We start from the raw sequence: 22,882 nt of genomic DNA on the forward strand, positions 1-22,882 counted from the left end.
AGGTGGCGCCATATTTTTCTCCATCCCGCCCACAAGGCGAAATCAATGGGAGGTTGCTGGTAGGCTGAAAGGGTATTATGTATTATGTTCATTAAAGTATTATGTTCTCAACCAGGGCCCTCTGTTGCTTACTGCACCATCCTGGCCTGCAGTTCTCTGGTCCAAACAGCTCTAATGTTGTCCATTTAAAGTGTATAGCACTTCCCGTGTCCTTTGTTTGTGCCAGATACCACAAGTCCATAAGTCCTATAATGTTTGGATCGAGGACCAAAAGCATAAAAAAGTGTCTGAGTGGGCCAGTGATACGAGAGAAAGTATTTTGCAACCAGGAACATTTTATGCAAGGCATATTCAAGAAGAGGAAGCCTCTGTAGCATCACGTTAGCCTGGGAAGCAGCATCGGCAAAACTTGTTGCAACAGAGAACGACCCACCACAGCTCAAGAAACTGATTGAGAAGAAACGATTTCGGCTGGAGCAGGCAGGGCCCGGTTGCTCAAAGCGTCGTTAAACCTATCATTAGCTTAACGATCGATTAAACCTATCGTTAAATTAACGATAGGTTTAATGCTGTTGCTCAAAGTTATCGTTAACTTTAACGATCGATTAAATCCCTCTTAACCTTTGAGCAACACTGTTAAATCCTGTCATTTGCTAATCTATCGTTAAGGGATTTAATGACCGATTAAGCCTAATTGGTCATTAAATTTAACGATGCTTTGAGCAACTTGGCCCAGGTCTTTAACGCTGATGAGATGGAATTATTCCGGAAGAGGATGCCATGAGCAGGACTCATGTGTTTTTATATTTAAATGTAAAGGTCTTGTGTTTTTTAATTTTCATTTATTTATTTTAAATATTTATTCAAATGTTTACATGTTTTGTATTTATTTTACATGTTTATATCAATTGTGATACATTTATTTTTGGCTGACACCCACCTTCTTCGACATTTCTTTGAAGTCCAGGAACTTCACCCCATTTTTCTCATGAGCTTTAAGTATTAACTTTTGCAGTTTTGGATTATGCGACACTTTTCAGGAACATCACCCCAGCGACATTGAAGGATTTAACTATAATGTAAGACCCGTCACTTCGCTGATGAGAATACCAATCTTTGCGAAATTGTTTCAACCAAAAAAAAACAACGGTAGTAGTTAATGGTAAAAATAAATAAATTAGGTGGTGTATCGATACCTGCCTTGCTATATACTCGGGGTGCGAGGAGGGGGGAGAGTGTCAATTGCATATTCATCGCAACCTTTTCAGATGCTGAATTCCAAATTATATACAACAACACACTCAGAGGAAGATCAAAATAAATAAATAATTCTCCCCCTCCCCCTCCTTCTCTCTTCCTTCTTTTGATCAAAATGTTTGTGGTACGTACTTGTAACGGACCGTGCCAGGAAACAAACTTTCCTCATGTGAACATGAGTAACACATTATGTGCTGCATGTACGTGCATGTGTGTATGCGTGTATGGCTGTGCTGTGCATGTACGTGCATGCTACACTGCCGATTGTGTATGGGGAGCCGTTATTGCTTGATTGGTAGTATTCCCCTCCAGAGCAATTGTTGATGGATGGACGCCTGCAGGCATGCCGAGACCGATCTTTTATAACTTAGATGTGATAATTTAAACAATAATAATTGTAATAAAATAATAATAATGATGATGATGATGATAATAATAATAATAATAATAATAATAATAATAATAACAATTACTTTTAAAAATAAAAACAATAAAAACAATAATCGAAGTTTGAATTTTGGATCGGAAAGACAATAACCTAATTGATGCTGGTTTTCAAGAAGATTAAAGAGCATTTAAAAGTTTAATTTTGGGCCCAAAAAACAAGCAAACACATAATTAAGATATAAACAGCAAGCAGAGGGAGAGAAAAACACACTAGAGAATAAAAAGTGTAAAAGTATCATTTTCAAGTTCAAATAGGTAACATATGGTGGTGGGGGGGGGGGGGTTGGTTCAACAAGTCATTATTGACCTCATCCATTCTGGCTGCTTTATAATAATTAGTCACAAAGTAATTAAGTGATACACATAAATGCAAACTTAAAGAATCACAAAAATCACTGCAAGCCTTGATTCAGTTTGCATCTTCACCTGCCAAGGGGTGCCAGAGGAGGTAGCGAGTGTGTGAATGATGCCCAGGGGGATCCATATGATGCAGAAGATCGTTATTAACCAACCAAGCACAACCGCCCATGAGGGGTATGTATAGTTTCCATAATGTACTGGGTCGTACCGAATAAGGCTAAATGCAAGCATGATCTGAAATTGCACCACACAGGAAAAACATGATGGAACTTTTATTTTGATAATAAAAACCAGATCACACACTGATAATAATGCTTGTAGATGAATCCAGGTAAATATAATATGCTGATGAAAACTATGTTTAAACGATTTGATTATTGCATAGATAATCAAAAATATTTTGTGGCCAAATTATTTCAGTTAACATGAGGATGAAAATGTTCAGAATAAACATATCCACTGTTCTTTCTCAAATAATTGGTTACAACATACAAGAAATGGCATCCAACAAATGAGAGAAGCTAAAGAGACCTTGCTTATTGACTGACTACATTATGTGAATATAAATCAGCACTGTATTATACAGTACCTTGCATGCCACTTAAAGTCAGGTCGCTGCAACACACTGTGCTGATCTGGAATTGACGAGATGTTGGTCTGACAAATGGAACATGTCCATCAATCCTGGGAAGTTTCAGTCTCATCCTGTTACTCGGAAGGATCGGTAAATGAGCGGACCTATAATTTTCCATGCCAGCGACTGGAAGAGGATCCGTCTCTTGAACTGCTAGTCCTCATCATCAGCTATTACCTCGCCTGGACAGACCATATAGCAAAGCTGGCCCCCAAAGGCTATCCTCAGACTGGGTTTCCTCTATTCTTTCAAGTAATTCCTTGGAAATTCAGCACTACTCACTGCCTATAAGGCCTGATTCATAATTCCTTGGAAGTACTGCTCTCATGTAAGAACTGCTGCCCAGCATCACATTTGTCTCTCCTGGATTTTCTGGAATCTAAAGCTGTTCTCTCCATTCCTTGCTAGTTCCTCTTCCCTCCAGATCAAATGCATTATTCAGGCAATTGCTTTTAGGTTGACCCCCTTCCTCACAAAATCCTGGCTCAATGATTACGTCCCCTCATTAGATTCTCTCTTCTCCGACTTGTGAAACCTCCTTTTCAAGTCTGTTCAATCCCAGTTTTACCACAAGGGCTTCAAGTTGGCAGTTAAATTTACCATCACCTTAAGTCATCCTCTATCCCGACGTGTGATATTTTTTTTAATCCTCATTCCCTTGCCCTACACCTACATCACACTTTCAAGTTATGTTTCCTTCCCCCTCCATGTCCATTAATCATATTGTTGCATCTACCTGCTGTTCTACTTTCAGCATCTCATCGTGGTACTCCATTCTCTCCCTTGTCATCTTACTTTTCCATGAGTCTAAATTTTGAATTTAAAATAAAGTCAGAGCTTGAGAACACAGAGCAAAGTATTTGGGCCATGCTGGATAACACCTTACCACAACGAGGCAGGGTGACACAAAGTTCCAGCAAACTCTGAACAACATTGCAGGCTTTTTACCAGTCATTCCTTGAACATTTCTTGACAGTAATGGAATTCCTGTAACAAGTAATCACCCAAATGATCACAGACTCAAAAAGTGAAATGGTCATCAACGTCATTAAATGTTAACAAGCCACTTCATGTTTAATCAGAATTTTTAGAATGTTCTTAGATTTGTGAAGGAGGTTGTACATTTATCTCATGCAGGACAAAGGGTTTTGTGATTTTAGCGTGGTGTTTATGCTTAATGAGAAGGCCTCACCTCATCAAGGGAGTGGAGACATTGTTTTTCCTTTGTTTTCTCTCTTTCCAAATATCACAATTACACAACATTGTTTCATTTCTGAGTCAATCTTCAAATTTGAAGTGAAGGTACCTGGTTCAAAGCAAGTTTAATTTTTATTTGTATATTTTTTGTTAAGATTTCGGCCCCCGTTCCAATTTTAGGGGTTCAAATGTGAAATGCATACAAAAAAAACCTCATTTTTCCTCATTTCATTGTTTGCTAATTCTTGTCTGGATTGTTTTAAATGAACGTGGCTGCAAGAGAAAACTTGATCAAAGATTGCAGTGAAGGATTGTTCAAATGGTGGAGAAAGCACCTCGATCAACTGACAAACAGATTCAAGCTGACCTTCAAATACAAAGTGCGACACTTTTGACTCGCACCATCCATCACCAACTCAATAAAAGGGCATTCTATGGTGGGAGCCTCAGGAGGACCCCGCTGCTGAAGGCCCGGTCACACCTTGACGTTTTAGCCAGCGATGGCAACGTATTAAAATGTATGTAAAACGCTGGCTGACGTTGAACTTTTGATGTTTTTTTTTTTTAAGATTCGGACGTATTCATAACGAGTTGGTCGTATGCATAACATATTAGTAATGGACACAGAACGTTTCGTTGTGTTATAGATAACTTATACCAACGAATGCTGAACCTGTTGTCGGCCTACACAACCGATGCCCAACGATAGTCTAACTTCGGCATAGCACGTTGCACGCATCGCCGACGATGTCGTGACGTAGCCTATTAAAAGGCTGACGCACAACGATTCGAATCATAACTGCCGTAGAAATGGAAGTGTCAACATCGCGGTCACACCTTGGCGATCTTGCCAGCGTATGCCGACCTAAGAAAAATGTGTCTAAAACGTTGGGGCACGTCAAATACGGTATGAGTAAGTTTGGTATACGTGAGTACAATGCTAAAGTATGCTATCATATGTCGTAGTAAGTAGAGTACGTCAAGAAATTTTAAACATGTTCAAAATTTACGACGTACTCGGCGTATGACACACGATCCGCATGCGATGGGGATAAGTTTTACACACGATATGTGGACGCTTACACACGTCCAAAAACGCTACTTCTAAGCCACTCATAAGTCGAAACACGTCGCGGTAATGTCTTTTTTACGCGAAACTTATTTCTAACTTATGTTTGACGTGCTTTGAACCAATTCTTTACGTAGTCCCAACACACATCGACGTATGTAGACGTATTCCAATGACGTCTTCCGGTCGACAAAAAAAAAAAAAATGAACGTGTTTCTAGGTGACAACTGCCATATAAAGACGTGTTCCCAGCGGTTTTGGGAATTGGTATATAAAAATGCTGCTCATAAAAGGGAACCCAACAGTGTTTTCGAGTTCCTTTTTGAGTCGATGTCCATGTCAGCAGTAACAGTATCAGTATCAGTATCAGTATCAGTATTAGTATTAGTATTAGTATTAGTATTAGTAGTAGTTTGTTCATGTTGGCAGTAGTAGGTGAGTGTGAGGGGGAGGGTGTGGGTTATGATGGATCCTCCTTGCGTCCGCGTGTCCACGGGTAGGTTCATAGGCTGCCACTCAACGATTTAAATGGCTGCATCTCCACTATTGAAAGTAGACGCTTGCGCTCAACAATTGGATTTTTTTTACACTCAACGACTTTTAAACGGTACCACTCAGCTATTTTCATTGTTTACAATGAACGATTTAAATTGCTGTCACTCGCCTTTGTTTTTTGACGCTGGGGTTTGGAAATTTGAAGCGTTTCTTCTGAACGTGTTAAAACGCTCAAACTCGACTATTTTAAATAGACGCTGCCGATGGATAATTGGAATCATAGCCAAGCTAGACATCGAAGTGTGAACATCCTCGTTATGCCGAAGAAAAGTTTGAAGAATGCTGCAAATAAGTGTCCTGGCCGTGGCCGTGGATGCTGACGCAAGGACGATCCATTATACCGACGTCTTTCAGCCTATGAGTAACTTAAAAGTAACGTTTATCGATGTGTGGCAATGATCGCGTAACGTGCCAACAACACGTTAATCATAGGTTATAAATAAGTTTCGGGTACGCTAAACATTACCTTGGCATGTCTCAACTTATGATTAACTTACAAGTAGCATGTGTTGATGTCTGTCAACGATCGCAGACCGTGCATACAACTTGTGGCCAGCGTAGCAGAACGTGTGAGTCATACGCCGGCATACGTCGTGAAATTTCAAGCATGAAAAAATTTGAGGACAACCGAAAAGTACAACGTTTAAAGCCAGCGTACAACGACGTATGGCAGTGTTTTTCAGCATGCTCTCAATGTTATCAAAACTTACCCATAACGTATTCAACGTGTGCCAGCGTTTTAGAAAAAAAATTCAAAAATCGGCATACGTTGGCTAAAACGTCAAGGTGTGACCGGGCCTTGAGAGAGAGAGAGAGAGAGAGATTTAAGAAAGCCTGACTGTAGTTTGCGAAAACACACCTGAACAACCAAAATCCTTCTGGCAGAATATCCTGTGGACAGATGAGAACAAATTGGAGCTTTTTGGTAAAGCACATCATCTCTGTTTACGGAAAACAAAATCAAGCCTTCAAAGAAAAGAACACCTTCCAGAGAGTCAAACATGGAGGAGGTTCACTGATGTTTTGGGGTTGCTGTTCTGCTTTGAACATTGCGCTTCAAAATGCTTTTGTAATCTCCTGATTTCATGATGCCATGCACACATTCAAGGCTCCCAATGTCAAACCCAGTGTCGGAAGCTGGGTCCCCATCAAGGGTCTTGCAGCAGGACTTGCATGCTGGTATACTTTGTCGGAGTGGCGACCCGTCCAGGATTGTGTCCAATAGGCAAGGAGACTGCTCAGGCAGCACCAATGCTCTGCACAGAGAGATGAGTATGGTCCCAATGGATGGATGGATGTGTCTTATGAAGAGATTAAATTAAATAATGCTTAAGATAAAGTTAAATTGAGAGGATTAAGAGGTTAAAATGAAATAACGAGGAAACATCGATGATGGAATCTCATAACATGTGATGGACAACAATCATAGATTAAATTTTGAGTTCATTTGCAAATTATCTCAGCACCTGCATTTAATTATTTTTTTTTACAGGGCTGCATTGCTTTTCCACATCAACGCCAGAAATCGTCATGCTGAGTTTCAAAATGATTCGTTAAGCCACCTTGGAGTGTGGAAAAACAAAAATGTTAATGCACCCACTGACTGACTGACCGACTGGACATCGTTATGTCTTTAACAGCCCATCTCGACTTTGTCGTAGATTTGCTAAAAAGAAGAGGCATTACTTTCATACCAACCCTCGGAATTTCATTGCAACAAACATTAAAGTACACTTTCTATGAATGTATTTGTCCTGCATGTCATTTGTGTTCAATTCCACTATGAGCATCAGATCAATCATTAAAAATGTACAAGTTTATTCACAAATACTTGAGGAAACATCTCCAAATCTGAATACTTTGCATGATGCAGTGCTCGACTGTCATTAAAAAACACCATTTTGCAGTGGAAAAAAGGAAGAAAATTCACTTTTGTTGATGAGTTTTCTGAACACTGAATAATGAGACATACCATACAGCCAGCAGACTGCAATCACTTCAAAGAAAGCAATAAACACAAGGGTGACAATGGACGAATGATGGTGGACAAGTTCGAAGAAATAGATTCCGGCCTATGCAAAACAAAAAACACCAAAGGATTGTCAGCTAGATATTTTTGTAACATTGCACCAAGCAAAATAATGTCCTCTGGTGATATGAAAAAAAACATGTCCCTGATCTGCAGCAGGTCCCACTCTCAGCCCAAGTCAGAAACAGAAACAATGGACTCTGCCTCCCATTAAGTCCCTGATCTCCATCCCATCAGGATTAAAAAAAAATCACAGAAAGAGAATGGTGGTTATTCGTAAACGGACAAAAATACAAGCAAGAGTGGAGAAAGTTAAGGATGTCAGCAAATGTTTAAATGAGAGGTTGATAAATCTAACAAGAGGCTATGGCAATAATACTCATTGTTTACATCTACAAGAATGATTCTTTCAAGAGCATAAATCAAGGGGAAAAATATACATCATGGAAAATGACCACACAATACCAAAATCAGTGATACCCACAATCAAGTACATCAACAGGAGTCGATTCAAGTTTGAGAGGGTAAGAAGGACATGGCTAAGAATATTAAACATAATAGCAAGGCTTTCTTTAAGTATATCAGGGGAAAAGAACAGGTTAGATCCAGTGTGGGCCAGTGAGGAATAGCACCGGGAGAGTGGTTAGTGATGAAAGTGCGACAGCAGGCTTATTAAACAGGTATTTTGCTTCAACTTTTACACCACAACAGTCAGGAGAATTGCCAATAGCTGAGAGTATCTATCGAGGAGGTGAGGAATGGCTTTTAGAGAAGATCTAGGTTGGAGTAGAGGAAGTAAAGGAACAGCTCGGTAACCTTAGCGTCGATAAGGCTCCGGGTCCAGATAATATGCACCCGAGAGTATTGATGGAGGTGGCTGAGCAGGTAAGCAAGATGTTAACAGATATTTTCAATAGTTCCCTGGAGCCAGGGCAGGTACCAGAGGATTGGAGAGCAGCAAATACCTTCTTCTTCTTCTTCTTCTTTCGGCTCTCCCGTTAGGGGTCGCCACAGCGGATCATCCATATGATCCGCATAGTGATTTGGCACAGGTTTTACGCCAGATGCCCTTCCTGGCGCAACCCTGGTCGCCTCTTACATCACAGGGATATGGTACACCTATTTTAACCGGGGCATACACCGGCCCAGTACACTGGTACTCACTTCGCCAACCTTGGAAGGATGACAGGCTGAGTCAACCTCCTGGTGTGTATTAATTCAAGCGGCCAATGGGGCTTGAACTCAGGACCTTTTGGATCCCAAGCCGCTACCCTAACCACTACGCCAACAACACCAGCCAGCATCAGGAGAGCAGCAAATATAACACCATTATTTTAAAATAGCACCGCAAAGCGGGCGTAACCCCTCAGCAACTTGACGCAAACCAATTTCAAGATGGTGGCCATATTGAAAATCGCAGCACGCCCATTTTCGAAAGGAACCTACCTCTACTCAACCCCAACACACACAGCAAAAATGGATTGAATCGTACAAGGCGTTCTCCTCAAAATTGACAGAAACCAATTTCAAGATGGCTGCCATGGCAGCCACAGTGAAAATCGCAGCATGCCCATTTTGGAAAGGAACCTTCCTCTACTCAACCCATTATACCTCGCCAGAATAAAATCAATGTGTGAAGCCATTCTCAAGTTATTGTCCGGAAACCAAATTCAAGATGGCTGCTCTAGCCGCCATATTGGATATCGGTTTGCACTGAATATCGAAATGAACCTTCCTCTAAACACCCCCATTATATCACACAAAAAGGAAATCAATACGTGAAGCCGTTCTCAAGTTATTGTCTGGAAACCAAATTCAAGATGGCTGCCTGAACCGCCATATTGGATATCGGATTGTGCTGCATATCGAAAGGAACCTTCCTCTAACCACCCCCATTTTACCCCCATGAAAATAAAATCGATCTGTCAAGCCGTTCTCAAGTTATTGTCCGGAAACCAAATTCAAGATGGCTGCCCTAGCCGCCATATTGGATATCGCATCGGACTGAATATCGAAAGGAACCTTCCTCTACCCAGCCCCAACACACACAGAAAAAATGGATTTAATCGGACAAGGCATTCTCCTCGAAATTGACGGAAACCAAAAGTTGACAGACGCCCGGACGCCCGGTCGGACGCCCGGATGCCCGGACAACGCCTGTGACGACAATACCCTCAGCCCAATTGGGCTGAGGGGTAATAAAAAGGATCCAGAGAAGATTTTGGGGAACTATAGACCTGTTAGTTTGACTTCAGTTGTGGGGAAGGTGTTGGAGAAATTAATTAGCAACCAGATGAGGAACCATTTAAATAAATGCAAACTAATTAAAGGGAGCCAGCATGGGCTTGCCAAAGGTAGGTCTTGTTTAAAAAATATTTTACAGTTCTATGAAATATTTGTGATTGGGTGGATGAGGGAAAGTCAGTGGACATAGTATATCGAGACTTTAAGAAGGCATTTGATAAGTTACCATATCAGAGGTTATTAGCCAAAGTGAGGGCTTGTGGAGTGGCTGGATATCCTCATGAAGGAACTGAAGCTTTTCCCTTACATCATCTATATTAGGCACAAACTGTGTCAAGATGACATGAGAAGGAGACTTAATATGTGCAACTTGCTCAGTGACAGGATGTCACGGTCCCCAAACTGGATCAACCTGAACTCGTTAAGTGAGGAAGCCCATTTCAACTTGAACGGTGCCATAAACAACCACAACAATATTTTATGGGGGGCAGAACCACCTCAGGAGATGACCAAGAGGTACCTACCTGAAAGAGCTTAAGGTTACATGCTTCTGCACCTTCAATTCCAGATGGAAAACGCTCGGGCTTTAATGGTTTGAGAATGACAACAGCAGGATGGTGATGATCAAAGGTGAGTGCTACTGTGGCATGCTCCAGAAGATCCACAATGAGAGAGCCCAAAATGTCACTCCAAACCAGCTCAGCATGACCTGGTTTCTGCAGGATGGTACAACCCCACATACAGCTGGTGACACCATCACTTCCCTGAGGCAGCTCTTCAGAAACCGCCTCATTGTCCTGAGTACCACTCTTTACTGGGCACCCCATAGCCCAGACTTGAACCTCTGAACTACTAGTTTTGGGGGGCTGCCAAGGGCTCTATCTACACCAACCGCCCTGCCACACTTGATTTGAAGCAGGAGGTGTCAGCCTACCTCCAGGCAGTGCCACAAGAGGCAGACAAAAAAAAACGATTTCAAGAGTAGGTAACATCGGTCCACATCGGTCTGAAGTCGGAAAAGTGACGTTATCACAGCCCTGAAGATGATTTCTGAACATGATGAATTCACAGATCTGATTTTTCACTTTGGTGACATTTGAATATGCTGCATATCGCCCGAAGGACATTCACATTCAGATCATTTTGGAGCTGTGATGGTGTCTCTTTTTCAATCAAAGGTGAACACCTCAATTAACCACCAACTTCACTTTCCACTCTTCAGCAACACATCCGGTGAGTGCAAAAACAGGTCATAGAGTAAGGGGTCAAACCAGCATTCCTAGCTGTTATTAGATATAGATTGTCAATTGCATTCATCTATTCACACACATGCCCACCTGGTGTTGTTGAAAAAAAAACACACAAAAAGGTCAAAGCTGAAATTGGGACACAATATTCATGGTTAATGTGCTCTGATTAACAAGAACAACAAAAGAATCCTTCGGCAAGGGCAGAAAAAAAAGATTCCCATGTTCATGCGAAAGTAGCATTTTAGATTAAAATATAATTTCATCAGATCAAATATTTCAAAAAAACACCAAACATGTTTGCCGTAAGATTGTTAAAGTTATTCATGGATGCATGGATGAATGTAGTAATTGAGTGGACCGATATGCACTGTCTAGATGTGGAGTAAAGGATTCACTGAACGATGCATGTTGTTGTGTTCCCATGAATTGCACAAATTTGGTTTTTAATGAGCAGGTAATTGCTTTAGATGCCACGCAATTTTCCACGAGACAACATTACTGTAATTGGCATTGCCCAATGCGAAACCTTGATACCATCACCACAAACCGAAGAAACAAACTCCTGCTTTAAAAGCCTTCGTGTCAACATCCGTGTAGTTACAGTCTGTGGTTTACTCTTCAGGCACATCATCGTCACTCTCACTGCTACCGCTTTCTGAAATTTCTCAGCAGTTTCGACACGTCGTTGAGGCTCATATTCGTTTCGAAAAAGCTCTGTATGACTCGCTCTTCAGTATACATACCCCACAAAAAAGGGGTTTGAGGACATGCTTCTTTATAAGATTTAGAAATACAGATTTGGTCCAAAAATGGTGTTCTTTGAGCATGACTGTTTCCTGGCATAAGCAGAATTTCACTCCCAAATTAGATTTCAATGTTACTACACATCAATTGAAAACTGCCTTGGTAACTTTCAAATACAATGGTGGCAATGAAATACGTATGTAGAGACAATTTTGGAAAGTGCATGCTGCAATTTTGGTGTTGTCTGAATGGTTAGGGTGGTGGGCTTGGGGTCCTAGGATCCTGAGTTCAAATCCCACTGTCTCTTGAATTAATACCAGGTGGGGTTGACTCTAAGTGTCATCCTTCCAAGGTCGGCAAAATGAGTGCCAGCTTGCTGGAATCCTGCATCGGAGTGGCGATCCGTCCAGGATTGTCCCCAATAGCCAAGTAGACTGCTTCGGCAGCACCATCGCTCTGCACAGAGTATGGTCCCAATGGATGAATTGATGCCTCAATTGACGCTTCATGGAATTTCTCCACTAAATGGCAGAATTCTCACCAGTACAACATACTTTGGGAAAACATGCACAATAATATAAAAAAATACACCCCATTGACTTGACAGGCGAGAGGTGGTGGCAGGACTTGGGGCTTGTGCTTGTAACAAGTGGCACAAGACTACACTTTGTTTCAGACTACACTTTGTTTCATTCGAATATCTTCACCTGTTTTGGAGAAAAATAATTGAAGGCATTACTTTTCAGCATCCCTTCATACAACTTGGTTAATTACCTGAGTGACCATTGGTAATCCCAGCAGGAAGCCAGCGAAGCAGGTCATGAAGACGACAATCTTACGATGCAGAATGCCACGCAAAAATGGGGCATTGCTGTCCATCACAAACATAACAGCAACCTCCACCAGGGCAAACTGAGCGGAAACATCAGTTTAGTCAGGGAAAATTAAACAAATAGTCCTGTATACAATTTTTTTTAAAAAAGAAAACTATAAAACCAAGTCACGTCAGGAGTAGTTAAAAAGCTTATTTGGACTTAAAATTGATAAAAAAAATTGACATTTCAGAAGTGTGTCAGGGAAAATGGCCCTTTTATGGAAATTGCAGACACTGCAAGTGTATTGGGCAGCTACCTTGTCTCCACATAATGAGAGCAAGTTCCGAAATGCTACACCCTGGTGGAGTGAGCATCGCCATAAACACTGTCTTCTTCTTCTTCTTCTTCTTCTTCTTCTTCTTCTTCTTCTTCTTCTTCTTCTTCTTCTTCTTCTTCTTCTTCTTCTTCTTCTTCTTCTTCTTACTCCATATGCAACACAAGGCTGCCAGTAGCAACACTGGCTGAGGTTGTGAATGTGCCGCTGATGTAACACCTTATGGAGGTTAAGGCAGGAGTATGGAATTTGGCAACGGTGCTGGTGATAGCTCGCCAACTCTTCGCAAAGGAGATTGTGGGATTTCTGTTACATCCACTCGGTAATAATGGCAGATGGCACTCCCAGTTTAACGTTCATCCGAGGGACGGCACGTACATTGGTGCCTCACCATGCTTGTGAGACACCAGTATGACAGTTTATAGCTGGATTGGGATTCAAACACAGGCAAGACAGCTTGGAGGCGAGCATGCGCACTCAGCCATCCTACCAGCCCACAGCACTGTCAGTCAATGAGTAAATAAACTGGTTTAACATTTGCTATTTAAATCACCACATTTCATTTTTGCCTTGAAAAGGGAATGAATATACCAAAATAAACAGAAATCAAAAACTGAGCATTTTTTATTAACTCAATTATAGGATTGCAGAATGACATGCTCGTCTTTGCCGAGATTCCCGTCAGCCCGTGGCAAGGAAGATAGACCAATTTTATTTTTCGAAAACCAATAAAAGTACTGCGTTAATCGCATGCGGAAAGAGATGTGTGACTGATGTTGGGCTTTAACCCCTCTTTTGGTCTGACAAAAGTGTGATGCTCGAAATGTTATCCTGAACCTTGCTTCCTGTGGTGGTTAACACGTCCTTATCAGTTTTCAGTTGATAAAATCCATTGCACAAACTTGATAAAGATTACACACAAAAAAGTTACGGAGACACGATAAACAGTTTATGGCAATGGGTAAATTTGTTGTAGAGATCAGAGAGACAGACAACACCTATTGGACTACCAAGGAAATGTAACAAGCAAGTTTGCAATTAAGACTTTTGGTACTACAAAATTTAAAAACCTCAAAAAGAAGAGACATATTGCCCAAGCTTTTAATCTTTCACTAATCAGGACAATCACAAGAATGCTGGATGTCAATGATTAGAGAAAGGTATTGCCAAAATTTGTATTGCAATATACTGCCACAGAGAAGAAGCCTGTATTGTGATATATTGCAATCATGAATTCTGACTCAAAAGTGTTCGAACTTGTTCCTCCATCTTTTCAGTTGTGACTTGATCCAGAGATTCAGTTCCAGTAATTTCAGAAGTGACTTGATAAATGATGAACAAAAGTCAATTGAAATTATTTTCTTTTTTATTCTTCAACTTGCAACAAATGAAAACAAAACACCTGAAACAGAACTTCAGGAGAACCATAAAATGCATACTTGCTGTAAAGTTCACATAATATTGATGTCTCAAATGGAAAGATACAAATCCACATCATCCAATAGTCCAATGTTTGCAACATGTTCACGGTTGAAACCAGAGAAAGTCGATGGCACACCATCGCAAATCCCCATGCCTCCCACCTAAAGCGAGGTTGAAAGATAACAAAAAGTTCCAACAGAATTGAATCGATATCAAATTTTGAGTAAATTTTTTTGTCTCATTTTGATGCTAAGTCCCCAACAACTCATTCATGAACTGGCAGTCAAATCCAAAAAATCGTTAACCATTTCATGCGTCCCCCAATGTTGAAATGCAGATACAAAGTTTCACTTAAAAATGTTTTAAAATATGCCTGTAATTGCATTTTACAGTATTTGACCTTTTGACCCCACCCCAGGGGTATGGGAGCTGTTTAAACATGAGATCGAAGGCAGAGGTAACATTTAATATTTCCTCTTGTGAGGGGAAACCTGGCCTGGACATCTGCTGCTGTGATACCTTTCATCTCTGAAATGGGAGTAGTTCTATCTTCTCTGGGAGACAGGATGCCACTCTACAGTTGATGTCAAATAGGTATTATGATCGATAAACAGGGTTGGAGAACTTACCTTGCAAAGCATCATCGTGATAGCTTTGATTGGCTTCAAACACTGCACTACACATTCTCAGTCAGACAAATATCATCAGTTAAGGTACCCAAAGTCACTTTTGCACTTCACCAACTCCTTCCTCATAACTACAGTTACGACGGCACTGCAGTTCCAAACATCTGGACAACTTGTCGTAGGCCCTATTCCAGAAAGAACAAACATTGACCTTAAGCTTATAATCTGGAAGGGTAAGATGTTCCAATTTGGTTTTGAGTCGACTACGATGAATGACCCAATTTAACTTATTTTGGCAAGAACATGTGATACTCTTCACTTTTAAAGAATTTCTGAACAGGCCCATTATTAGCGTAAGCAAGACATAAAACATCTTCGCTTGAGCCGAACAGTGTCACAGCCTTCATCATATTGACAGCATTGTATCATGAAGCACACCTGCAATGTTCTCTCTTGAAATAAAGAATGACATGCATCATTCATATGCAAGATGAAACTCATTTGAAAAACATAATAAAACAAGAGTGAGAATTGCTTTGCAGTACATGTCCCCTTCCGGTCCCAATGAATGTTCGTTTATTTACGAGGTGTATAATGGTGCGTTCAGTGTCTTAAATAATAATAATGATAAAACATAACCCGACCTATATCCATGAAGCAAAAACATGAGTATGGCTTATGTGCATATTTAATACATCGTGGATTATATACCTGAGATCATTCCATTTGCATTGGGCCATGCAATAACACGCAGGGCTTGCCAATCTGTGCTGCTTCATGCATGATTTTATTGAGATGGGGTTAGGCCAGCTGTCCAGCCAATGAGTTTAAAGCAATGGAGTGCAGTCAGGGCAGCTGAACACTGACCCATGTATAATGTGTGATATTTTCCAAGTTTAAAAAGGGAATCCCTCTGACAAATTGACGAAGCACCCTGAAACTCGAACTTGTTCTGGAACTTGTCAAAATGAAGCCATGTAGTACCAAGTTTCAGTTGAATATGTTATAGGGCATGGGGGAAAAAAGTCTGCAAAACCAAAGGTGAGACAGACGGACGGAATTGTAAACCTAGAGTACGCTCTGGTGAAACCGGAAGGCACTAACAAAAAGGAGCTGATACTCTAGGTCCCCTTCCTAGTGGGTGGTATGAGGAAAAGATCTGTGTAATATGAAAGCTAAATCTTAAATTTATTTTTGAAATATCGCATACACAAGCCAAGTTACCTCGATGGTTGCCATGGCAACATGATTCAGCCAATCACAGCCTTGTCAAAGTGGACATCTCTCTGGCTGTTATCAGAGAACCACCTCACCGCCGTCGAGTCTGGCATTTCACTCAAGCCGACTGGCAGGGTCTCCGAGCAGCCATCAAACTTACAGACTGGTCTCCTATCACTATTTTCTAAAACATCAACTCATCCTGGGAATTCTTTCAAAGAAACTTGCTCTCCCTCATGCACAGATTTATCCCCTCTCGTGTTCAGTTGTCTTACCCTTCCTCCCGCCCTTGGTTTACTGAAGCATGTGGCGAGGCAGTTGTCCTGAAACAACTTGCCTTTGCCTCATGGAAAGCAAACCCACCTGAGGGCAATCTCAGTTCTTTCCACAAAGCTCGGAACAAGTGTGGATCTACCCTCAGGAGAGCCAGAAAACAACATCTTTCTCATCTCAAGTCTGAACTCTCAAACCTCTCTCCCTCCTCAAAATCCTGGTGGCGTTTAATCAAATCTGTTTCTGGTGTATGTTCCCCCTCCATCGCCTCCCTTACCTCAAATGGCCGCACTGCTGATTCCACACGTGATAAAGCTGAATGTCTAAACTCGGTGTTTGCAGCTAAATCTTGTGTCCTAAACCCATCACCATCTCTACCCACTTTACCCAGTCGCACCCAACTGTCCCTGGACTCTGTATCCTTTTCTCCTGACAAGGTGGAGAGCTTGCTTTCAAACCTCGAGTCAGATTCTGCAACTGTCCAGACGGCATCAGCCCACGTGTCCTCAAAGCCTGCTCTTCTGCTCTTGCTCACCCTCTCTCTGTTCTATTCACCCTCTCATTTGCCCAAGGTCATCTGCCATCTGCTTGGAAATCTGCTAACATCACTGCCCTGCATAAAAAGGTGCAAAAACAGATCCCTGTAACTACAGACCAATCAGCCTTCTCCCAATCATCAGCAAGGTGATGGAATCCATCATCGCTTCAGACATGAAATCCTTCCTCTTCTCCAATGGCTTGATTTCCAATCATCAATTTGGTTTCAGACCAGGTCACTCTACCCTGGATATGCTGCTTCTGCTCTCCCATCAATGGATGGAGGTCCTCAATGCCAGACAGGAAATCCGAGCCGTATCCCTGGACATATCACGTGCTTTTGACACAGTCTGACACCCTGCACTACTCATCAAACTCTCTTCACATGGTATTCAAGGCCATCTCCACTCATGGCTCGCAGACTTCCTCTCCTGTCGCAGTCAACGTGTGGCCCTAAATGGAGTTCTTTCATCCCCTCTTCCTGTGCAGGCTGGAGTTCCTCAAGGTAGCATTCTGGGCCCTGTTCTTTTTCTGGTTTTCATCAATGATCTCTCGGACTCTCTGGAAAATCCTCTATTTCTCTTTGCCGACGACTCCCCCCTCTGCCGTACCATCTGTCATCCCTCAGACCGGCAAGCAGCAGCTTCTTCGCTCACTGCAGATCTGGATAAAATCACAAACTGGTCCAACACGTGGAACATGTCTTTCAATCCAGACAAATCTCACACTCTCACTATGTCTCTTCGAAAGGACCGTTTACAAAACCCCCCATCCACTTTCTCAACAATCCTCTGGAAGAAGTCTTTTCTTTCAAGCTTCTAGGTCTCACTATCTGCCATGACCTTTCCTGGGAAAGTCACATTTCCAACCTCGCCTCAAAAGCCAGTCGCCGACTGGGAATCCTCCGTCGTGCTAAGTCCTTCCTCGGCCCTCTTGAGCCCCTGACCACTTACAAAGCTTTTGTCCGTAGCCTGATGGAGTACTGCTCTCCCCTCTGGGCTGGTGCTCCTGCCTCCCACCTTTCTCGGCTTCACGCTGTCGAAACCAGGGCATTTAAGATCATCGGCATCTCCCGCAATGAAGCTGAGTCTTTGGGCCTCTCACTCAATCACCGCAGGTTGGTCGGTGGTCTTTCTGTCTTCTACCGACTCCTCTCCAGCCTTGCACCCCTGCTCTCTCTGCGATTTGTCCCCACCACATTTCCACAGGGCGCTCAAGGTCCGCCAACAACCCCCTTCTGGTAAAACTACCAAAATCACGAATCACTGCTCATCTTCACTCTTTCATTCCTCTTTTTTCCCGCCTTTGGAATAAACTTCCTCACTCTATTCTTTCCCATTCTTCCCTCCAGGCTTTCAAAACAGCTGTTCACCACCACCTCTTATCTTCCCCCATCCAAATCCTCGATCTTTTCTACCCCCGATAATCCACCCAAGCCCACTTCCTTCATTTCTCCTGCTTTCCTTCCTGAAAGTCCCTGAAATGTCCATCTTCTCTTCGCCATGTTCCCCGTCCCATCCCCATCCCTCTCCCTTCCACAGTTCACCTAATGTGTCTGTTCTCCACTGTTTTGTCCCTTCCACTCCCGCCCCTCTTGTCTCATGCCTCCTTGCTGTGAGTTGTGTGTTAGCTCTCATACGAGCCTCGACTAAGGTATACAAAAAAAAAAAAGCCTTGATCTCATCGGGCTGAAATAAGGGCATGAGAAATAGATATATGCAAATGAAAGTTAAATGTTCAACGATTTTTGAAATATTGTGAACAAAAAATTACAATAACAGATGATTGGATGGTTGGTAAGAGCTCATTTTAATATCCCCGGTCTCCGACCTCATCGGCGGGGGGGGGGGGGGCAACAATAATAGCACCCTGTATCCCAAGACAAAACGAGCTATACAAATACAATTACCATTACTAATAAAAGGCAACGTGTGTGTGTGTGTGTGTGTGTGTGTGTGTGTGTGTGTGTGTGTGTGTGTGTGTGTGTGTGTGTGTGTGTGTGTGTGTGTGTGTGTGTGTGTGTGTGTGTGTGTGTGTGTGTGTGTGTGTGTGAGTGGATGTGTCTCCTCCATCACTCCAAAACTATAAAACCTAGCAGCCTGAAACTTTGCACGGAAACTAAAATGAGGTTTCCACTGTCGTACGATCCGTTACGAACGCCACGATTGGCCAGTCGTAGCTGATCATGGAATTTCTCTGAAATTTCAGGTTTGGATACAAGATGATGCGAGTCGATCTGTTCTGATATGATTTGTTGCGCTCGGATGCGATCTGTTCACGGTTTGTCAATTTCAGGTGTCCGGATCTGTCACGGTCTGATCTTCCTTTCAGATATGATCACATACGTTCCGATAGGATTGTTTCAATTGAGTCCACGATTGGGTCTCGATCTGACACGATCATCACGATCGAGTTCCCCGAATTGGGACGTCTGGTACGTGCAGATACGTTCCGATACGTTCATCAAGAAACGATGCAATCCATTACGATAGGATACGATTGTGGTCGCGATGTCTTTCATGATCACGAGGGTGATCATGATTCGAGCTATGACTGGACCCCGACGGGTATATACAGCCCGACTGACCATGGACTTCATTGTTTCTTGAACTTTTACAGAGTGAACACAACAACCCTCAACCATTGACGATGGCAGGAGTTGCGGATGATGACAACGTGGCATTTGCAGTATTACTGTATACTTACATTATTGCCAGAGAGGAAGAAGACGAGCAGCAGACAGACCAGCTACAATCCCAACCACAAAGGGCCAGGAGAGCTGCAGTCAGGCAGTTCTGGGTGCGACCATGGCTCAGAGAGGAGAGGAGACAACAGCTTGGTCAGTTCTCCAGCCACCTGGACACCCATTCGAGGCTGGGGGATCCAGTAGCGTTCCAAAACTACACAAGGTTAACACCACAGCTCTTCAATGAAGTCCTGTAGAAGGTGGCCCCAGCAAACGAGAGGGAAGTCACCAGTTTCAGGCAACCCCTCTCACCTGGACTGAAACTGACAGTGACACTGAGGCACCTCACAACTGGAGACAACTATTGATTCCTTGCATATGCCTTTAAGTGTGGAGTGTCCAGCATCTCAGAGATGGTTCCAGAAGTGTGCCAGGCAATTGTGCAAGGGTACAAAGATGAAGTGTTCAGCCTACCTGTGACCCCTGAAGCCTGGAGAGCCGTAGCTAACCAGTTTGAGCAATGATGGAACATCCCCCACACCATTGGGGCTCTGGATGGCAAACACATTGCTATCAAGAAGCCACCACGCACTGGCAGCCTGTACTACAATTACAAGGGCTTCTTTTCGATACCACGGCCCTGGTGGATGCAGATTACAAGTTTGTGTGGATCGAGTTTGGTGGAAAAGGACACATGTCAGATGTTCAGATATTTGGTGACTCGGAGCTGTTCAGCACCTGGAAGAGGATGCCCTAGGACTCCACCCACCCTGCCCTCTGACTGTAAACCCTGATGAACATTATGACATGCCCTTCTTCATCCTAGGGGATGACGCCTTCACAATCAGGAACTACCTCATGAAGCCATACGGCAGAAGAGTGATGTCCAGGGAGGAGAGGATTTTCAACTGAAGACTCTCAAGGGGGAGGAGAGTGGTAGAAAATGCCTTTTGGGATCCTGGCCAATAGATTCAGGTGTCTTCTCAGGACTCGAGAGCAGAAGCCAAATACTGTGAAGGATATAGTGGAGGCGGCAGTGGTTCTGCACAACCTACTGAGGCTGAGGCATCCAGGCATTGCAGCACAAGAGGCAGACCATGAGAATGAAAACCAAATGTCATCCCAGGGGCATGGAGGGACCAAGTGCACTGGCTAGATGTGGATCAACCTCCTGCACCTAGCAATTTAGCAACAGCAGAGGCGAAGCATCAAAGGGAACTCCTGAACGCCTTCTTCAACTCACCACAAGGTGCGGTCGCATGGCAGTACAGGATAGCCGGGCTGCATGATGCGTAAGGTGGAGAGGATCATATTTGACATTTTGAATTTTGTTTTTGAAAAAAAAACCCAGAGGAAATGGACTTTCCCAAATCGAAGACCTATGCATACGACAATTCAAAACTTGCCTAAATTGTGGTTAAATTGTGTGACAGAGTAGAAAACTTTGTCACAAAAGGAGAATTTGCTCGTTATGAGCAAATTCTCCTTTTGTCACAAAGTTTTCAAATTCCTTTTTTATTGATGTGTTGAAATGAGTATCTATACCATTCAGTGTAACATGAAATAAATATTCATGCAGACAAGTAAGTTAACGACTTTGGTTTCATTTTATTTTTTATTTTCTATTTCTTTTTTTTGTTATCATAACATATTGTTCTATTGAGAGGAAGTGAGTGGCCTTAAAATGGCCATTAAGGAGTGTCTGTTTTTTGGGGGACTTCTACCACAAGGAGTCTCTACTTGTCGTCCAGGGGGTCTTCCCATTCCTGGTACAGGTCTGTGTTATCATCCTAAGCAAATGGATCGGGGTGTTGAGCTGCGAGGAGAGGTTGAAACTACCGGCATCTGGTGTACTGGGTCCCAGCAGCCTGACGAAGGAGTGTCCTGGCTGAGGCTTATTGGTTTGTGGGCAGGTCATCGGGAGCATGGGGAACTGTTGCTGGACGTAGCTGCGGTCCTGACTACCCCATATACTGGGTGGAGGTCCTATAGGGCGAGGTGGCCACTGGGAGGGATGAGGCTGCCACATGGCCTGCTGGAACTGCTGCTGGAACTGGATGGGGGCCTGCTGGTCTTGGCTTGGTGGTGGCTGCGTCTGGCTATGCTCAGCTGCTCGTTGAGCCCTGTGTAGCTCCTGCATGATATTCGCCTCAGCATCCCTCCTGATCTCCCCAGGCAACTTGAACATGATCTCCTCCACATACTTTCCAAAGTAGGAGCTGCCACACGCAGCAGTACTTCTGGACATGAATTCAACCAGCAGTTCTTCTGAAAGAGAAAAAGCAAGGCATATTGTTACCGGGATGGCCAAAACGATTATTTTTAGTGGGATTAAAATTATATTTAGTGGGACTACAAAATATTTTAGTCCCACTTAAATTATTTCTACTCCCATTAAAAAATTTTAGTCTGACTAAAAATATTTTAAGTCCCACTAAATATAATCTTTTTGACCCTACCGCTACACCAAAGAGGGAGCCGTTTCTTTTTAAGGAATGTTATTATTTCTCGTAATTATTTCTCAAAGAATATCTTAATGTGAAATTAAATGAAACTGCAATTGTTATTCGGAGTGATAATACTTACTCAGTTCTCCAGAGGTCATCCTATCCTCACTGCCCCATCTGGAGCCGACCGACCCTGGCTGGGAGGATGTCTGGGAGGCTGGTGGTGAGGCTGCTGGGAGTGTTGGTGTTGGAACCCTGCTGGTGGTAGAGGCAACTACTGAGTTTTGGTTGGCGGAAGGTGTGAGTTCAGTGCCACTGGCACTTGCTGCAGCTGCTGCTGCAAAGGAGGCCAGATTTCTGGCATCCACCGTCTCAATGTGAGGGATCAAAAAAGAGAACTTATTCCATACCCACTTCTCTGCGCTGTTCATGTCAGTAATTGCATCTCCTCCTGACCCACTCTTCTTGGCACGTTTCTTCAGCTGGCCCATCATGGTCCTCATGCTTGAGCACCTTATTTTTAGCTGCTCTACAGCACTATTCATCTTGGCGGCCTGTGCAGCCCAGAGATTCTCCTTCTGGGTAACATCCTTGAACCCCGAAAGGCGTTTGCTATACAGGACCTCATTTCTCATGAGGAACTCAATGATTTCCTCCTTTCGCTGTTCAGAGAAGGCAGTGACTGTTTTTTTTTCTCTTTGCTTTCTCGGAGGGGTAGCTCTCATCTGTCTTCTCTGG

General features: G+C 42.9%; 1 protein-coding gene across 1 annotated transcript in view; it reads right to left on the reverse strand.

Moving 5' to 3' along the window:
• Positions 1-22,882, reverse strand: part of LOC147011050 (sodium- and chloride-dependent GABA transporter ine-like) — a 152,452-nt gene that overhangs the window by 22,970 nt on the left and 106,600 nt on the right. The window contains exons 10-13 of the mRNA XM_085860622.1: positions 12,561-12,698; positions 7,492-7,591; positions 3,585-3,685; positions 2,131-2,298 (exon numbers count right to left, since the gene is read on the reverse strand). Of these exons, the coding sequence (XP_085716748.1) occupies positions 2,131-2,298; positions 3,585-3,685; positions 7,492-7,591; positions 12,561-12,698 (507 nt within the window). The remainder of the gene's footprint in view (positions 1-2,130; positions 2,299-3,584; positions 3,686-7,491; positions 7,592-12,560; positions 12,699-22,882) is intronic.

The sequence above is a fragment of the Eptatretus burgeri genome, chromosome 16, assembly GCF_056783735.1.
Source record: "Eptatretus burgeri isolate ZD-2024b chromosome 16, Ebu_testis_v1, whole genome shotgun sequence".
Taxonomy (NCBI): Eukaryota; Metazoa; Chordata; class Myxini; order Myxiniformes; family Myxinidae; genus Eptatretus; species Eptatretus burgeri.